Raw genomic sequence first — 17,621 nt, forward strand, 5'->3', positions numbered from 1 at the left:
GATAAACTATGTTTATTTCTTCATATTATAAGCACAGGAATGCACACACTGCAGTAGGCTATAAGCGCGAATGTCCCATTAGCAGGAAAACACCATTCTCAAAAGTGACCACAAATGTGATTATGCATGTAATGCTTTTATTATAAAGGTGAATTTTTATGGTGAAAATGAGCTTCCCCAAACTTGAAAACTCAAGCGCTGGGTATGTATGTATGCCAGTTAGACTCTACATCTGTTGTAAAGTGAATTAATGTGCATCATTCACAAGTGATAGACTAATATTGTCACCCTTCACACTATTCTCGATTTAAATCTTGTCTTTACAAATACTAAATAATTAAGTGCATAGTCTATGTAAAAGCTGGTTCAAGACAGGTGCATGAGAGTGGTCCATTACAAATCAAACCAAATGTCACACACATACATATATACACATACATATATACACATACATATATACACATACATGTGAAATTTGGTTTGATTTAGAATGGACCACTCTCATGCACCCGTCTCAAACCAGCTTTTACATAGACTATGCACTTAAACAGCAAATGGAGGATGCTTTTCCCGTGGTTTATTTTCATGCCAGCCAGGTAGGCTACACTCTTTTAAAGAGAAGCAATGTGCTTAAAATTAGGACAGTTGAGAAATATAGTAGGCCTAGCCTATAGAAAGCAGATAGGATCCTCCTCTTTTTAATAGAGGCCATCACATGCCCTGACGAATTGAGACTGTTCTGAGGGCAACAATATTAGAAAGGTTTTCCATACACATCAAGTGAACAGTTTTAGGTACACCACCACATTCATGGAAATGGTTAGCTCCTACAGACAGTGAGTCACGTGGCCGTGGCTTGCTATATAAAGAAGCAGGCAGACCGGCATCAATACATTCAGTTACTGTTCAATTTAATGTTAGAATGGGCAAAAATAGTAGCCTAAGCAACTGAGCGTGGTATGATCGGTGCCAGGCAAACCGGTTCCAGTATCTCCGAAACGGCCGGCCTCCTGGGCTTTTCACACACACACACACAACGGTGTCTAGGGTTTACAGAGAATGGTGCAACATTTTTTTTTAAATGCAGTCAGCAGCAGTCCTGTTGATGAGAGGGAAGGAGAATGGCAAGAATCATGCAAACTAACAGGCGGGAAACCAAACAGGCAATTAATGGCACAGTATAACAGTGGTGTGCAGAACGGCATCAGTTGTGTAAAGTACTTAAGTAAAAATACTACTTAAGTAGTATCTGTACTTAACTATTTACATTTTTGAAAGAAAATAAAATGTACTTTTTACTCCATACATTTTCCCTGACACCCAAAAGTACTTGTTACATTTTGACAAGAAAATGGTCCAAACACACTTATCAAGAGAACATCCCTGGTCATACCTACTGTCTCTGATCTGGAGGACTCACTAAACACAAATGCTTTGTTTGTAAATTATGTCTGAGTGTTGGAGTGTGCCCCTGGCTATCTCAATAAAAATAAAATTGTGCCATCTGGTTTGCTTAATATAAGGAATTTGAAATGGCTTATACTTTTACTTAAGTATATTTTAAACTAAATACTTTTACTCAAGTAGTATTTTACTGGGTGACTTTCATTTGAGTAATTTCCTATTAAGGCATCTTTGGCGTAAGCAGCATGAGTCCGTGGCCACATCCTGCCTGGTGTCAACAGTACAGGTGGTGGTATAATGGTGTGGGGAATGTTTTCCTGGCCCACGTTAGGTCCGTTGATACCAATTGAGCAACATTTCCATGACCCAAAGAATTCAGGCTGTTCTGTAAGCAAAGGGGTCTAACCCGGTACTAGATGGGTGTACCCAGTTGCGATTTTAGCATATAAATCTTGGTGGGTCAAAATTCAATGTGGTATCTACACCTGGCTATCAGCGGAACTTTGGCTGGCAGCAAAACAGTTAATTCAGCCTAATTTACTACCTTTAAAAATAATAATAATAATTGCTGACTTGCTTAAACAAATGTGGTTCCTATTGACAATTGAGATGTACGGACTATGGCATATGGGGACGACAAGCAGACAAGAGGCAATCCATAAATTCAAATAAGACAATAATGAGCGAGCTAGGACGGACAGTCAATATAACTATTTGTTCACCACTTTTAAAATGTACAGCAACAGAATTCAGAACATGGGCCGTTCTTAGTGTTCTCCCTATACACCAAGTCAGAACCGTAAGATAAATAAAGGGGGCATATAAGCAGACAATGAAAGCTCTTACAATATTTGATGATTACATTTCTCATAAACAGGTTATAGGCTACATGTGAACCACCAAGTCTGAACAGTAGGTGAAAAAAATACCAAATGATTTTTACTGACAGCTTACTACACAACATACACTTATGTATACTGTAGCTAAGAAGGTATTACTATCTCCCTGGCATATTACACCATTTATGCAGCAGCATACAAAACATTTTTGGACTCGCCTTGTGCTGTGCTCACTTGAATAGGAAGGTGGCGCGTCAGTCCTTGTGGGCAAATTATGTCAAACTTTCATCAGTCTGGCATTCTCTGGATTTATGGTGATTTCAAGACAACTGGGAACTATGGAAAAAAACAAGGTTGAATCATGATGTCAGTGATCTTCAGGTCGGAGCTCTAGAAAAGAGGCCGAGTTCCGAATTCACAATTCCGAGTTGGATGAAAGTTCAAAACGTATTTTCCCCAGTTGTAGCTCGTTTTTTTTCCCGAGTTCCCAGTTGTCTTGAACTCACTAAATTCAGATTTTGCAGTTCCGCGTTACCAGTTGTTTTGAGTGCGGCACAAATCATGCTTCATTGACAGCATGGCCAATGAGCCTTAATCTTCGACTTGGGACCACACAGCCACTCCACTGAATAGCAGGCTAATGATTGTTTGCTAACAACAGTTAGCCACTGATTCCTTCCAAACCACTTATTGTTGAATTTTCGATTTCCAAGTTGTGTAATGTTTATGTTCAATGGCCGATGAGCACCGATACGTTTGATCTACAATTTCTCTTCATATGACAAGGATTAAAAATGATTTGCCAGTAGATTGTCGACATGATTCATGATTGCTAGCTAAGATTTTCAAAGTATGATGTTGACATGATCAGTCCAATAAAAGCTACTTTACATATGTGATTTAACGTCATTTTAACTGTGGCCAATGACCTTGAGCCTTCTTGGATGGGCACTTCTAAATGTAACTATGCAGCACCCAAGAGGCTAGAATTTGAGCTCTACCCTTAGACTTGGTGGTGAAGTAGTGTCCCCATGAGTGAGAACACTGAGCTAATCACAGCGCAACGCTCTGTATTTTCTGCAGGCTTGCCCCACCACCATAGAAAGCACTGAGCTAGGCTGAAACACCTGCATTTTGGAGCTGCCTTAAGAAAAGACACCATGTTTGTATGCGGCTTTAACTCAATGATATATTTTTTTAAACATTGTTTGCAAACTGATGTGACACGTATTAATGCAAAAATAACATGCAAAACAGGAAAGCCCCCCCCCCCCCCCCAAAAAAAAAACACACAATAAGTGAAGACATCAAAACTATGAAATAACCAATATGGAATCATGTAGTAACCAAAAAAGTCTTAATATATTTAGATTTCTTTAAGACAATTCAAAGTAGCCACCTTTTGTCTTGATGAAAGCTTTGCACACTGTTGGCATTCTCTCAACCAGCGTCACCTGGAATGCGTCACCTACTCTGCATCACAGACAAATTTGGACTCATCAGAACAAAAGGACAGATTTCCACCAGTCTAATGTCCATTGCTAGTGTTTCTTGGCCCAAGCAAGTCTCTTATTATTGGTGTCCATTAGTAGTGGTTTCTTTGCAGCAACTCGACCATGAAGGCCTGATTCATGCTTTCTACTCTGAACAGTTGATGTTGAGATGTGTCTGTTACTAGAACTCTGAAGCATTTATTTGGGCTGCAATTTCTGAGGCTGGTAACTCTAATGAACTTATCCTCTGCAGCAGAGGTAACTCTGGGTGTTCCTTTCCTGTGGCAGTACTCATGAGAGCCAGTTTCATCATAGCGTTTGATGGTTTTTGGAAGTGCACTTCAAGAAAACTTGAAAATTCTTGAAATTTTTCAGATGACTGACCTTCATGGCTTAAAGTAAAGGACTGTCATTTCTCTTTGCTTATTTGAGCTGTTCTCAACATAATATGGACTTGGTCTTTTACCAAATAGGGCTATCTTCTATATACCAATCATACCTTGTCACAACAACTGATTGGCTCAAAACGCATTGAGTGTGCGGAATTCCTGATCGAAATTCCACACACACCTGTAAATTGAAACACTTTCCAGGTGACTACATCATGAAGCTGGTTGAGAGAATGCCAAGAGTGTGCAAAGCTGTCATCAAGGCTAAGGGTGGCTACTTTGAAGAATCTCAAATATAAAATGTATTTTTGATTGGTTTAACACTTTGTTACTACATGATTCCATATGTGCCATTTCATAGTTGTCTTCACTATTATTCTACAAATGTAGAAAATAGTACAAATAAAGAAAAACCCTTGAATGAGTAAGTGTCCAAATTTTTGAATGGTACCACCCACACACAATGTGTATAGACAGTATATGACTAGAAAAAGGCATGTACATCAGTAGTTATATAGGATGAGCCATGACTAGAAAACAATATATATATATATACATATATATACATACACACACACACACACACACACAGACAGGTGGTAAAACAGTATGTAAACATTAAAGTGACCAGTGTTCAATGGCTCTGTACATAGGGCAGCAGCCTAAGGTGTAGAGTAGAGTACCGGGTGGTAACCGGCTAGTAACAGTGATTAAAGTTCAGGCAGGGTACTGGGCGGACGCAAGCTAGTCGTGACTGTTAAACAGCTTCCATCGCCAGGCCATCAGACTCTTGGTTCCAGCTTTGATGAACAGGCCGTGGCTCGGGTGGCTGAGGTCCTTGATCATCTTGGCCTTCCTGTAACACTGGGTGCCGTAGATGTCCTTAGGAAGGCAGGCAGTGTGCCCCCGGTGATGCGTTAGGCTGACTGCACCACCCTCGAGAGCCCTGTGGTTGCAGACGTCGCAAATGACGTACCAGGTGGTGATACAGCCCAACAGGATGCTCTCAATGGACGCATCTGTAGAAGTTCGTGAGGGTCTTAGGGGCCAAGCCAAACCTTTTCAGCCTCCTGAGGTTGAAGAGGTGCTCTTGAGCCTTCACCACAATCTGTGTGAAGGAACCATTTCAGGTAGTCAGTGATTTGCATGCCGAGGAACATGAAGCTTTTGACACGCCCACTGCAGCCCCGACGATGTGGACGTGTGCTCTCTGCTGTAGTCTACGATCAGCTCCTGTGTTTTGTTGACGTTGAGGGAGAGGTTTCTGGCACCACTCCACCAGGGCCATCACCTCCTCCCTGTAGGCCGTCTTGTCATTGTTGGTAATCAGGCCTACCCCTTGTATATTGAGCAACTTGATGATTGAGTTGGAGACGTGCGTGGCCACACAGTCATGGGTGAACAGGGAGTACAGGCGGGGGCTGAGCATTCACCCGTGGGGCCACCAAGTTGGTGATCAGCATGGTGGAGGAATTGCTGCCTACCTTCATCAATTGGGGTTGGCCCGTCAGGAAGTCCAGGACCCAGTTGCACAGGGAGGGGTTCAGACTCAGGTCCCTGAGCTCAGAGTGCACTATGGTGTTGAAGGCTGAGTTGTAGTCAATGAACAGCATTCTTACATAGGCATTTCTCTTGTCCAGGTGGGATAGAGCGGTGTACAGTGCAATGGCAATTGAGTCATCTGTGAATCTGTTGAGGCGGTATGTGAATTGTAGTAGTCTAGGGTAAGGTGGAGGTGATATGGTTTTTAACTCGCCTCTCAAAGCACATTATGATGACAGAAGTGAGTGCTACGGGGCAATAGCCAAGGTAACTGAACTAAATTACTTTCTTGGGTACAGGAACAATGGTGGACATCTTGACGTGAGGCCAGACATATGGAGACATTGAATATATCCGTAAACACTCCACCCAGCTGGTCTGTACATGCTCCTAGGACGCGGCTTGGTATGCCGTCTGGGCCGGCAGCCTTGCGAGGGTTAACTCGCTTAAATGACTTACTCATGTTGGTCACGGAGAACCAGGGTGCACACAGTCCTCGTGAGTGGCGGGGGCCCGTGTCAGCAGCTCAAAGTAATTTTCCTCTAAGTGGTCGAAGGTGTTCAGCTCGTCCGGGAGCAAGGAGTCGGTGTTCACGACATGACTGGCTTTCCCTTAGTAATCAGTGATTGTCTGGGAGTCCTTGACACATACCTCTCATATCCTTGTCCCTGTACTGTCATTTTTCCACCATTGCCTTAGAGGTCATAGCTGGTCTGTTTGTACACATCCATGTTCCCAGTCACCTTGCCATGGTTAAATGTGGTGGTTCCCGCTTTGTTTTGCGCAAAAGCTCCCATCTATATACCGCTTTTGGTTCGGACATCCTGATGAACCCAGTCACCAAGTCAGTGTATACGTCAATACTATTCTCAGGCGACCTGGAACATTTCCGAGTCCATGTGATCAAAACAATATTGTGAAGACATCAACTGGACCTTTTCCTGACATTTGTGTCGTCAACGAGTGGCAAATCAAAGACAAATAATCTTTCGCATTTCCCCACCATTTTCTTGTGTTCTCTATGATACAATAGGATTACATCTCTTCATCAGGAAGCTATATCCTTTTTCCAACATCAACTTTCCTTCATAAGACAGAATATGACAAGCAAGCCACAGAATTGTGTAACTTGTCAGTTGCAAAACATTGAGAGATGTTGCGAGATTGACATGTTCAGGTGGGGGTATGCAAACCAACCTGCCCTGGCTTCCATGTTCATATGTAAATTTGACACTGGACAAAGGGTTGTTGTTTTTGTCCTAGGAAATATTTATGTCCCAGTCAAAGCAGTTGCTATGGAGACTCCGTGCTTAACAGTTCTGTCTAATGCAACACATCCTGCTTTCAATAGGAGGAACTGACTACATGAGCTAAGGACTCCAAACCAAGTTGAAAATAATAGTAAAACAACAGCAAAGGATCTAAATCCATCCATAGAGATGTTGAAACATGAAAACCCAGCAACAAATCAAATTTGTTGAAATGTTGGTAATACTACCATACATGAAAACTACACCTTGGAATAAATACTCCAATAAGAAAACGTATTTCCTTAAATCTCGCCCATACCTTTAACAAAAGAGTGCAGTGATGAACATGGTCTTCGCCACCCAGGTGCTCACTATGACGAAGGTGAGAAATTCCAGATGTTCTCTTACTTAGGGCTGAGAAATCCTTCCCTTGGGATGTACTGTACATATAAACCTCCTTCTCACCTACAATCTACGAACACGCAGTAGAGAGTTTAAGAAACTCCGATTTTTTTAGATGCATGCCAGCAAAGCCACTACACAACACATGAATTGCACTATAACAATGACAAACGGTGCCCACAAACTGTTAGGGCCTAAATAAAGCTGTCCCAACAGCAGAGCTTCCTTTCCTGCACCATTGAGTGAATCCTTACCACTGCTAGGCTTGACTATAAGCGGAGCCTTGCTGGCAGCAAAACAGTTAATTCAGCCTCATTTACTGGCTTAAAAAATAAAAATTGCTGATATGACTGACTTGCTTAAACAAAATGTGGTTTCTACTGACAATTGAGAGGTACAAACTATGGCATAAGGAGACGAGTGGATAAGAGGCAATCCATAATTTCGATTAAGAACGACCTAGGATGGACATAGTTATATTGTCTATGTTAAGCACTTTTGAAATGTACAGCAACAGAATTCAGAACATGGGCCGTTCTTAGTCTTCTCCCTGTACACCAAGTCAGAACCGTAGGATAAATAAAGCGGGCATAAGCAGACAATGAAAGCTCTTACAATAGTCAATGATTACATTTCTCTAAAACAGGCTAGGCTACATGTGCCCTACCAAGTCAGAACAGTAGGCTAAGTTATGAGGAGGAACGGGACCAAATTATTAGGATGAGTCACATGGGCTACTAACAGCTTACTACACAACATACACTTAATATTACATCATTTATGCAGTAGCATACAATACATTTGATTCTCTTATGTGCTGTGCTCACTTGAATAGGAAGGTGGCGCTGTAGCCCTTGTGGGAAAATTGTGTCAAACTTTCATCAGTCTGGCATTCTCTGGCATTATGGTGCTTTCAAGACAACTGGGAACTATGGAAAAAACAAGGTTGAATCATGACGTCAGTGATCTTCAGGTCGGAACTCTAAAAAGAGGCAAGAGTTCCAGACTTAGAATTCAGAGTCGGATAACCGTTCAAAACATATTTTCCCAGTCGGAGCTAGTTTCCCCCCCCCCCAGAGTTTCCAGTTGTCTTGAAAACAGCAGAAGTCATGCTGGATTGACAGCATGGCCAATGTTTTCAACCTTTTTTGGCCCATGGTGTTGCATGTGAATGGTTATCCTTTTAAGCTTGGAAAAGAGACCCTTAAACCCAGACACACCCACTCCACTAAATAGCAGGCTTGCGATTGCTTTGCAATGCTTGCAGTTTGCCTCAGATTCCTTCAAAACCACTCATTGTTACATTTTAGATTTCAGACTTATGTAATGTTTATGTCCAATGGCCGATGAGCACCGATACGTTTTATCTATAATTTCTCTTCATAGGACAAGGATTGAAAAGGATTTGCCAGTAGATTGTGAACGTGATTCATGATGACTGCTTGTATAGCTTGCTAGCTAAGATTGAAAGTATAATGTTGACATAATCAGTCCAATCAAAGCTACTGTAGATATAAACTAATTTGGCATCATTTTATCTGTAGCCAATGACCTTTAGCCTTCTTGGATGGGCACTTCTAATGTAACTCTATGCAGCACCCAAGAGGCTAGATTTTGAGCTCTACCCTTAGACTTGGTAGCGACGTAGTGTCCCCATGAGTGACAGAACACTGAGCCAATCACGGCGCAACGCTCCGTATTTTCTGCTGGCTTGCCCCACCATAGAAAGCACTGAGCTAGGCTGAAACACCTGCATTTTGGATCCACCTTACTCAAGTCAACAACCAAAAGAGACCATGTTTGTATGTGGCTTTATTAACTCAATGATATATATATATTTTTTTATTGTTCGTCTGATAGGACACATTAAAAAAACAAAATAACATGCAAAACAGGCACCCATGACTCCTCCTGCTGCAGCCTATACCCTCAGACCTTTCCTTATGAACAAAAGGTGAACTGTATCAAGGGTACTTGGTAGTCTCATCATAATCCTCATCTGTTTGATATGAAACCCTCTCCATTAAAAAAAGTGACCGGTCTTCATCCTTTAAATGATCCTTGAATGTTTCTAACCAAATCAGGAACTAGCAAAGAGGAACAAGACTACCTGTCTCTAACATCCAGCCTGCAAATCCCTTTCCCTCCTATAGTTGCATGGACACAAAACAAAGGATCATGAATACCTCCTCTTTAGAGGCTGAAAGCCAATGAAAGAAAACCACAGTTCTCCTGAACCCTGGACTTGTTTCCTGTTGCAGGTCTGATATTGGCATTCAGGTGGCATGTGTTCACCAGGATGAAAATTAACCATGTATCAAGTCCTTCACTGTGTGAGCAGTGTCCTTCCTCCTAAGCAGGCACCAGCATAGTCCCACCCATTCTGTTAGTACTGCTGGACATAGCTGTTCTATTCACACAGACTCATGCAACAAATGAAGCTGAGTGATTACTTAAGACAGAATCATTTATATTTTTATCAGACATGATCAACTACAGAGCACTCTGCTGGATACAGAATGGATCTTGGATCTCATTCACACTGTTGTGTCAAAAAGGTATTTTGCCTTTTATCGTAAAATCCCAAGAATTAGACAATTGTATTCACTTTGTCTTGATTCATAAGAATAGGTATAATCAAAAGATCATTTTGAAAGCAACCTGTAGGAATAGTTGAGAAATGTACAGTCACCTTTATGAGCACGCTATTTTACTTTCCTGATTAACTGCTACCAGGGCATTCCTGGTTTCTGTATGTCTCGACTGTGCATCCGCAAACCTAAATATTCCTTCTAGCCATAAAGCTGACTTTTCTAGCCACATTTTTTATTTTATTAAAAAGGCACACAAGCTGGAAAATCCTCCGCTCTAATTGGATGATTAGTACTTTTTGTATATATCCTTCACTTGCAAACTTCTGTGGATGCGAAGGCGCCCCTTAATAAGTTAACTTATCCTTTGAGCCAAAGGCTTGGCGTCATGCCGTTGGGGAAAGCCAGGACTTGCACTTTGCTCTACATCTCAAATGACTGCTTCCTCTTCCCAACATCCCCTCCATTCTTTCCCCTTAAGATAAAATATAAAGGAACAGAGGGTGTAGTCTGGAGTTTATCCCCTTGGGAAAGACTGCTCCTCAGGAGGAAGAGGCTGACGCTAACAATTAGTCAGAGACTACATTATCATGCACCTTACAACTAAACATTGCCCCTACTCACAAGGTCAGGTAAACCAGCTTCTCAGCCATGAATCGTCGCTAGTGACAAAACACTGGTTTTGGTATTACAAGAATCTCGCTTCTAGCCCGTTTGTTTTATTTACACTTTGCCTTCAATGTTCAAAACTGTCAAAGAAATGTTAATGATTAGCTTAGAGGCCAGTAAATAAACCTGAATGGCAGCAGTGAATGAGGCTGAGCACACAACCTGAACCTGCATTCCACAAGATACGTCAAGATCTAGCTAGGTGTCCTGTGCTTACAAGGAAAACTGTTCGTGGTTGACTTTCTAAATAGACAGCTTAGTTGCCATAATGACAATGTGATTGTTGAATATACTGTATAGATGTCTTCTTAATAATTTGCAAGTTCAGCTGTGCACTTGTTTCTGAAAAGGAATTCCTAATCCCCCCCCCCCCCCCCAATTTAGTTTTAAAGATCTGATCAACAATTGTGTTAATGAAAAAAACTTGTAATTTACAGTGATTAAAAACTAAAATTGGGCGCAAGGGAAACATTTATCTGCACATACAACCTATTGTACCATCATTCCAATACTAATGAGGAAGAAAGTGATTGAACGAGAAAAAGAGTTCAAGTTTTTTAAGATGCTTATCTTTTCAAAAGACCCTGATTTAATCCTGTAAGTTTCTACAAAGCAACATTTGACTTCTGAAGGACCCAGCAGTGCCAATTGACCTCAGTGCACAGGCATGTGATGATCCACTTAAGTCTCCATGCAACACCCCCCCCAAATAGCCTCTTCAAAGGTCCATTTCCTCTGGACAACACACCATCTGACAGCGGTCCGAGCACATTGTAAACTTTACCACCAGGCTGTGTGTCCACAGATAGGCCAAGGGCCCCGTGAGCACTTCCCTGCAGAGTGAGTCCCACTGAGGAGGGAGGGCAACACTGGGGGACAGCTGGGCAGTGGTGAGTCTGGGGACTTCCGGAGTCCATCCAGGATGGCGTATCTTAACTGAGGGTCACTGACACAGGAAACATTTTTTTTAAAACAAGCAGCATTGTATCCGAGGAAACTAATGTGGGGGGTTCTAAATGGAAGGAGATTATCAAGAGCTACTTTTAGACAGGTAGCACATTAAGTGGATCCTCCCCAGATCTGGGAATCAGACTCAACAGAAAGTCTGACTAATGTGTGTAATCCACTGGAAGAGTTCTGGGAGGAATGTCATTGTAAGAGACAGTAAAATCATTCACACTAACCAGGTTTTCATTCAACCATTTCATGCTGATTAATTACATGACGCATGAATAAAAAAAATAAAATGCAACCAGGCTGATGGAAACAGGAAATTCCGGTACAATTTAAGTCACGCAACGATATGTTGTCTGGTCCTCCCATTACGACTGGTGAACGCATGCAGTTTATTAGGCCACAGATTCATTAATTTAATGTGAACTTCACAGGGTGCTAAAGGTCATTCTTTCCAATAAATATTGAGGGTCTTATTCTAGTGACACGATTGATGCATGGCTGCCGTTTGACAAAAGAAAAATTCTCGCACTTATCCATAATAATCTCATCATCATTAGCCTACCCACACTATCTGCGAGCTGTTGGCTAGAGCGCACATGCCAAGACTGGAGGGTGCACATTTTCCATATAAATGCAACAGTTGTCACAAACTGTAGCGTTTGGGTCTCCATCACATTTTCAACTCTTAACTTATTTGGCACATGGGTTTTTTTAAATTAATTTTTTTAAAGTTATTTTTCTGTGCACTACGTCATCACGAACCACCTTTTATCCGCAATAAGTCAGTTTGACTGATACATTTCTATAGATGTTTCCATGTGACTGTGGGGAGTGGGAGGCAGGGTACTGAGCAATGCAGTATAAGGCTGAATGTATAAAGGCATTGGCAACAAAAGAGCTTAGAGCTGATCCCTTTCACCAGTTGAAAAAAAACATGAAAGAATAGTAGGTTCTCTGAAAATGTTGAAAACAAGTGACTATCCTAGTTTCCTACATTTTGCTCAACCTGGTCCCAAAACAGTAAGTTCTTCAGCCAACAATAGAAGTTAACACATACCGTAAAACCTCAATTATAATGCCTAAACGCAGAGGCTCAAATAGCAGCTGGTCCCTTTTAATAGCCAGGAAACAACATTTTAGCAAATAAAACACCTGTTTCAAATAAACATTGGGTCAAAATTGTTTGAGGTTTAATGTGTTACATGAAAAAATCCAGTATAGACCCGAAAATATTTTTCCCCCCACTTAAATAAAAAAAATTCGGTAGTAAGAAACTGCTAGTGATTGGCTGCCAACAGCTGAGAACTGCTAGCTAACCGGCAAACATAAAAACAGGCAACAACTTCAGGAGTACAGACCTTTAGTGGTGAAAATAAGAACTGCCAAAAATGAGTAAGGAAAATAATTCTGTCAAGGATAAATATTTTTTTAAATAGAGGCATACTAAAGACAAAATAAACGTGACAGTGCAGGAAATTAGAAGTATTAAAATGCTAGAAATGAATGCTTGAATTAAACATGCAAATGAGCAAAAGCTGTGTGCATTAAGAAAGACGCCTGGCTCAAATAGAAGGCAGTCTATAAAAAGTGCCTGTTGTGTTCAGTGATAAGCAAAGAAACGCCTGGGCTATTAAAGTTTTACGGTATATACTGATCGCCGTTGCAGTCAATGGATCTAAATGACAAGAGCATTAAAACCCTTACTAAGCAGTCTCCACATGCACCTAGAGTGCATGTGACTGGAGCTGGTGCAGCCAACCAGCCTATGACTGATAGAGGAGCAGAATGAGGGGTGAAAGTAAAGGTCTGGAGGTTCAGTTAAACAAGCAGCACTTAGAGGACCAGTCATTCCTGCTTGGCAGGGGCGAACTCAGACCAGAAATCACCCCTGGCATTTCTAACACACCATCACATTTTTAACCCAGAAATGCCAGATCGCCCCTACTGCCTGGCCAGATCACCATAGTCTGGAGCCCCATGCCAATACTCAGCTGGAACAGCTGCTGCTGGGTGGATGTCTCAAATTAGTACAACCCCTTTACAGCGCCATACATTCTGCAAGCATAGCTACTTTCCAATTTCAGCACGCTCTACTAAGTAGGTCAGGGGTAGCGCTGATCTTTGGCACACTGTTCAGCCACATTTCATCAACAGCTTCACACAGCTGTACATTAGCTTTCCTACAGCATGGACATTGACTAAGTTTTATATATATATTATTATTTTTTATTTTTTTTAGAAGTCAGAGTTTGCATGAATGGACTCCTAAAATGGGATAATGCAACATTTATCAAAAAACAGATAAACGTATAAAACCCGAGAAAGGATTTACTTCCTCCAATATTCAGCCAACAGTCAATTTGATTAAATGACTAGGGGGTACTAATCCATCACAGCCTGCTTATTTTAGAATCATTTTTGTACATGTTTTTATTTAAAAAAAGAATCAGCTGATACATCAAATGAAATAAAGCCATCTTGGAGCAGTGCTAGACTATTTGACAGCCATAGGTAGACAAAACGTGTCTAATGTTATTGTAACGCTGTTGGCAGTAAAACAAACCCCCTGGCTTTTCTTTCAGCTGAGTGGTCACTTCATAAACTTTTGGGTCTTTTAACCTCAGAGATGCATTGGAGCTGGAAAGTCACGACAACGTCATCATTTTGTTTACTTTCACACAGACCGGGGTCTTCCTTTCACACATTCCTCTTGGTTCTTCACATCGACCAATCATTACGTCAAAAAGACAACATTCCCAGCTGCCTGTTAAGATTTATCCAGCCACAGGAGACAAATTGACAACGTGCTTCTTTAACTCCTCTGGGTTCACGCTTTAGTTCAAATAAGTCACAAAATTTGTTTAACTACAATTTGAGGGTGAAAACAGTTGGGAGATTTGTGAGGCTTCAATTGCTAAAGGCACCTGAATACAGACTGAACTATAGTCTGAGGAAATGAGACAACTCATGAGGGCGGCACACGTCCCCCCTCCAAGCCACTGGCCTCTTTTGGCCGTGGTGGTGGCTAAAGGTCGGGTGGAGAGGAAAAAGAGAGCCATTGACACATTGGCATTCAGCCAGAGTGGAAGCTCAGCGCCAAATGTGTTCAGTGGAGAAGAGGTTGGGGGGGGGGGGGGGGGGGGGACGACGACGACAATGTGGACACAGGAGCACTGTGTAGAGTTCTTATTAAATATTATTTGCAAAGAAATGCATACTTAACAAAAACATAAAACGCAACATTTAAAGATTTTACCAAGTTACAGGAAGTTAGTCAATTGAAATAAATTCATTAGGCTTTAAATCTATGGATTTTACATGACTGGGCAGGGGCGCAGCCATGGGTGGGCATAGGCCCACCCACTGGGGAGCCAGGCCCAACAAATCAGAGAGTTCCTCCCCACAAAAGCGCTTTATTACTAACAGAAAAACTCCTTAGCAAACCCCCTCCCCTCTTCAGACGATCCCACAGGTGAAAAAGCCGGATGTCGAGGTCCTGGGCTGGTGTGGTTACATGTGGTCTGAGGTTGTGAGGCCGGATGGACATGCTGCTAAATTCTCTGAAATGATGTTGGAGGCAGCTTACGGTAGAGAAATTAACATAATTCTCTGGCAACAGTTCTGTTGAACATTCCTGCAGTCAGCATGCAAATTACACACTCCCTCAACTTCAGACATCTGTGGCAGTGTTGTGACAACACTGCACATTTTAGTGGCCTTTTATTGTCCCCAGCACAAGATGCACCTGTGTAATGATCATGCTGTTTAATCAACTTATTGATATGACACGCATGTCAGGTGGATGGATTACCGTGACAAAGGAGAAACGCTCCCTAAAAGGGATGTAATCAAATGTTGTGCACAAATTTGTGAGAAACAAGCTTTTTGTGCATATAGAACATTTCTGGGATCTTTAATTTCAACTCATGAAACCAACACTTTACATGTTGCCTTTCTATTTTGTTCAGTGTAATTTAAGGAAGCACCCCCCACCTTGCAGGTTAGTTACACTGGCCAGGTAAAGCATAGGAACGGTTTTAGATTCAGACACAACCTGATCCTTGTTTGGGTTTGCACATTAAAGAGTCTAAGCAGTCTAAGGGGCAGTCTAGCTCCAGAATCAAAGTTTTTCTGCCAGGCCAGCTCTGACCGACTGTGGGCAGGGAATTCATGAGTTTCTAAGTTCTGCTTTTCCAGATGTTCTTTATTCTGCAGTTGCCAGCCCTTTTCCACTTACCAATGCAGGACTCTGGCTGAAGGAAAATAACCTGTACATTTGGATTAGAATAACCCATCACTGTTACATTAGTTTGGCATCCTACAGTCACATCGGCAAACAAACATTACTGCAAAAATCAAGTCAGAGGTTAGTAATGGACTTTCAGCTGTAAACTACCAAGTGATCATTGTTTACCAGTGCATCGGAGAATTCAGATCACACAGCATATAGCCTACTGTACAACTAACTACATAAGTCAATAAGATGTTAAAAGGGCTGGTCTTACCTTCCCCCATTGGGCCCTTATGGAGAGCACTGTGGGACTCCTCTGGCATGGCACTCAGGCCTCAGGACCTGCCAAGACAACATATAAAGTAGGGTCAGTCTCAAGTCAACTCATTGTAGTGCGATCAACAATACATAAGCTTTCACATAATAATGCAACTCTGCTTAAGACAGCAAGAGGACAAAACACACTTTCTGCTGCGGTATGGCCAATGTTGTGATGCCCTGTTGTCAGTCAACTCTATCTAGATTCTGTACAGTATTGAGCTGCAGTACCTACATATAAACATCTAGCTTCATCACAGCTTTAAACCTCTACTTCCCCAGTGAACACATATACCTTGTATTATTAAAATGTGCATGTTACACCATCTTCTGTGCCTATATTATGACCTCCCGGGTGGCGCAGTGGTCTAGGGCACTGCATCGCAGTGCTAGCTGCGCCACCAGAGTCTCTGGGTTCACGCCCAGGCTGGGCTGGGTTCGCGCCCAGGCTCTGTCGCAGCCGGCCGCAACCGGGAGGTCCGTGGGGCGACGTACAATTGGCATAGCGTCGTCCGGGTTAGGGAGGGTTTGGCCGGTAGGGATATCCTTGTCTCAGTATGTAAAAATGTAATAAAATGTATGCACTCTACTGTAAGTCGCCCTGGATAAGAGCGTCTGCTAAATGACTAAAATGTAAAATGTAAATGTATATTCTAGACCATGCTAAAGGAACTCATACATTCCTCACTCCTCTAAGCTTATGCATGATTGAGGGGAAACTAGCTGGATTCTTATCAGCATTTGAGAAATTCCTCCCATTCCACTGATGACTGCATGGTTAGTCTGTTAGCTCGCGCCAGCCACTCTCCGACATATGGGGCTCCATAGGCCTGTGTAGATAGTCCTGAGATTACAACATGAGCTTATACCAGACCAGTGACTGGAAGTCTGCGGCAGTGACATGACAGAGCTACAGGGTCCTAGCTGGGATGAGACATCCGAATTCTGCAGCCACCTGAAGAGTGTGTGAAGGTAATGGTGAAATCCTGTCAAACAGGCCTTACAGTAACCAAACTACCACAATCCACACAAATTCCATAGCTAGCTACCCTCTTCTATAATAGTTTCCAATTCAAATCAACAAGGGCTTAATTGAATCAAAAGCCGAGGCATAATTTTTCATAGGCTTCACATGTTGACAGGTCGGGGAGTTCAAACAGTGGCCTGCAGTTAGGTTGTCCCTCATCATGCCAGAGTACTTTGGTCTTAATGATGTGTCACCTCCAGGCCCAGCCTCCCTGCCAGTTTCCCCACATCACTGCTTCTCACCCTCAAAATTAAATTAATAGTGATGACTGGGCCTGAGAACTCATCTCCTGTGATTCTTAGCGAGCCTCCATCTTTCAGTTACATTCTTCACACAGCTAGATCAGAGAGGAAGGAATTCTTCAGGGATTAGTGTCGGGCATTGTTCCCGAGCGCAATCAGTGGCCATTGCTACGAGCTGACAGGCTGGCTTGCTGAGGCCAAGCCCACTGCCACACGAGGTTTGTCAGTTAAGTTGCACAGGAACGCTGGGTGAAAACAAGAGCCCTG

The 17,621-nt window shown here is 42.2% G+C and overlaps 1 protein-coding gene across 4 annotated transcripts in view; it reads right to left on the bottom strand.

Moving 5' to 3' along the window:
- The window catches only part of LOC120060250 (pleckstrin homology domain-containing family G member 3-like), a 64,266-nt gene that overhangs the window by 36,350 nt on the left and 10,295 nt on the right, over positions 1-17,621 (bottom strand). For all 4 annotated transcript variants that reach the window (XM_039009423.1, XM_039009422.1, XM_039009420.1 and 1 more), the window contains exon 2: positions 16,042-16,109. In XM_039009423.1, coding sequence (XP_038865351.1) covers positions 16,042-16,090 — 49 coding nt within the window. In that variant the 5' untranslated portion in view covers positions 16,091-16,109. The remainder of the gene's footprint in view (positions 1-16,041; positions 16,110-17,621) is intronic.

The sequence above is a fragment of the Salvelinus namaycush genome, chromosome 15, assembly GCF_016432855.1.
Source record: "Salvelinus namaycush isolate Seneca chromosome 15, SaNama_1.0, whole genome shotgun sequence".
NCBI classification, from domain to species: domain Eukaryota; kingdom Metazoa; phylum Chordata; class Actinopteri; order Salmoniformes; family Salmonidae; genus Salvelinus; species Salvelinus namaycush.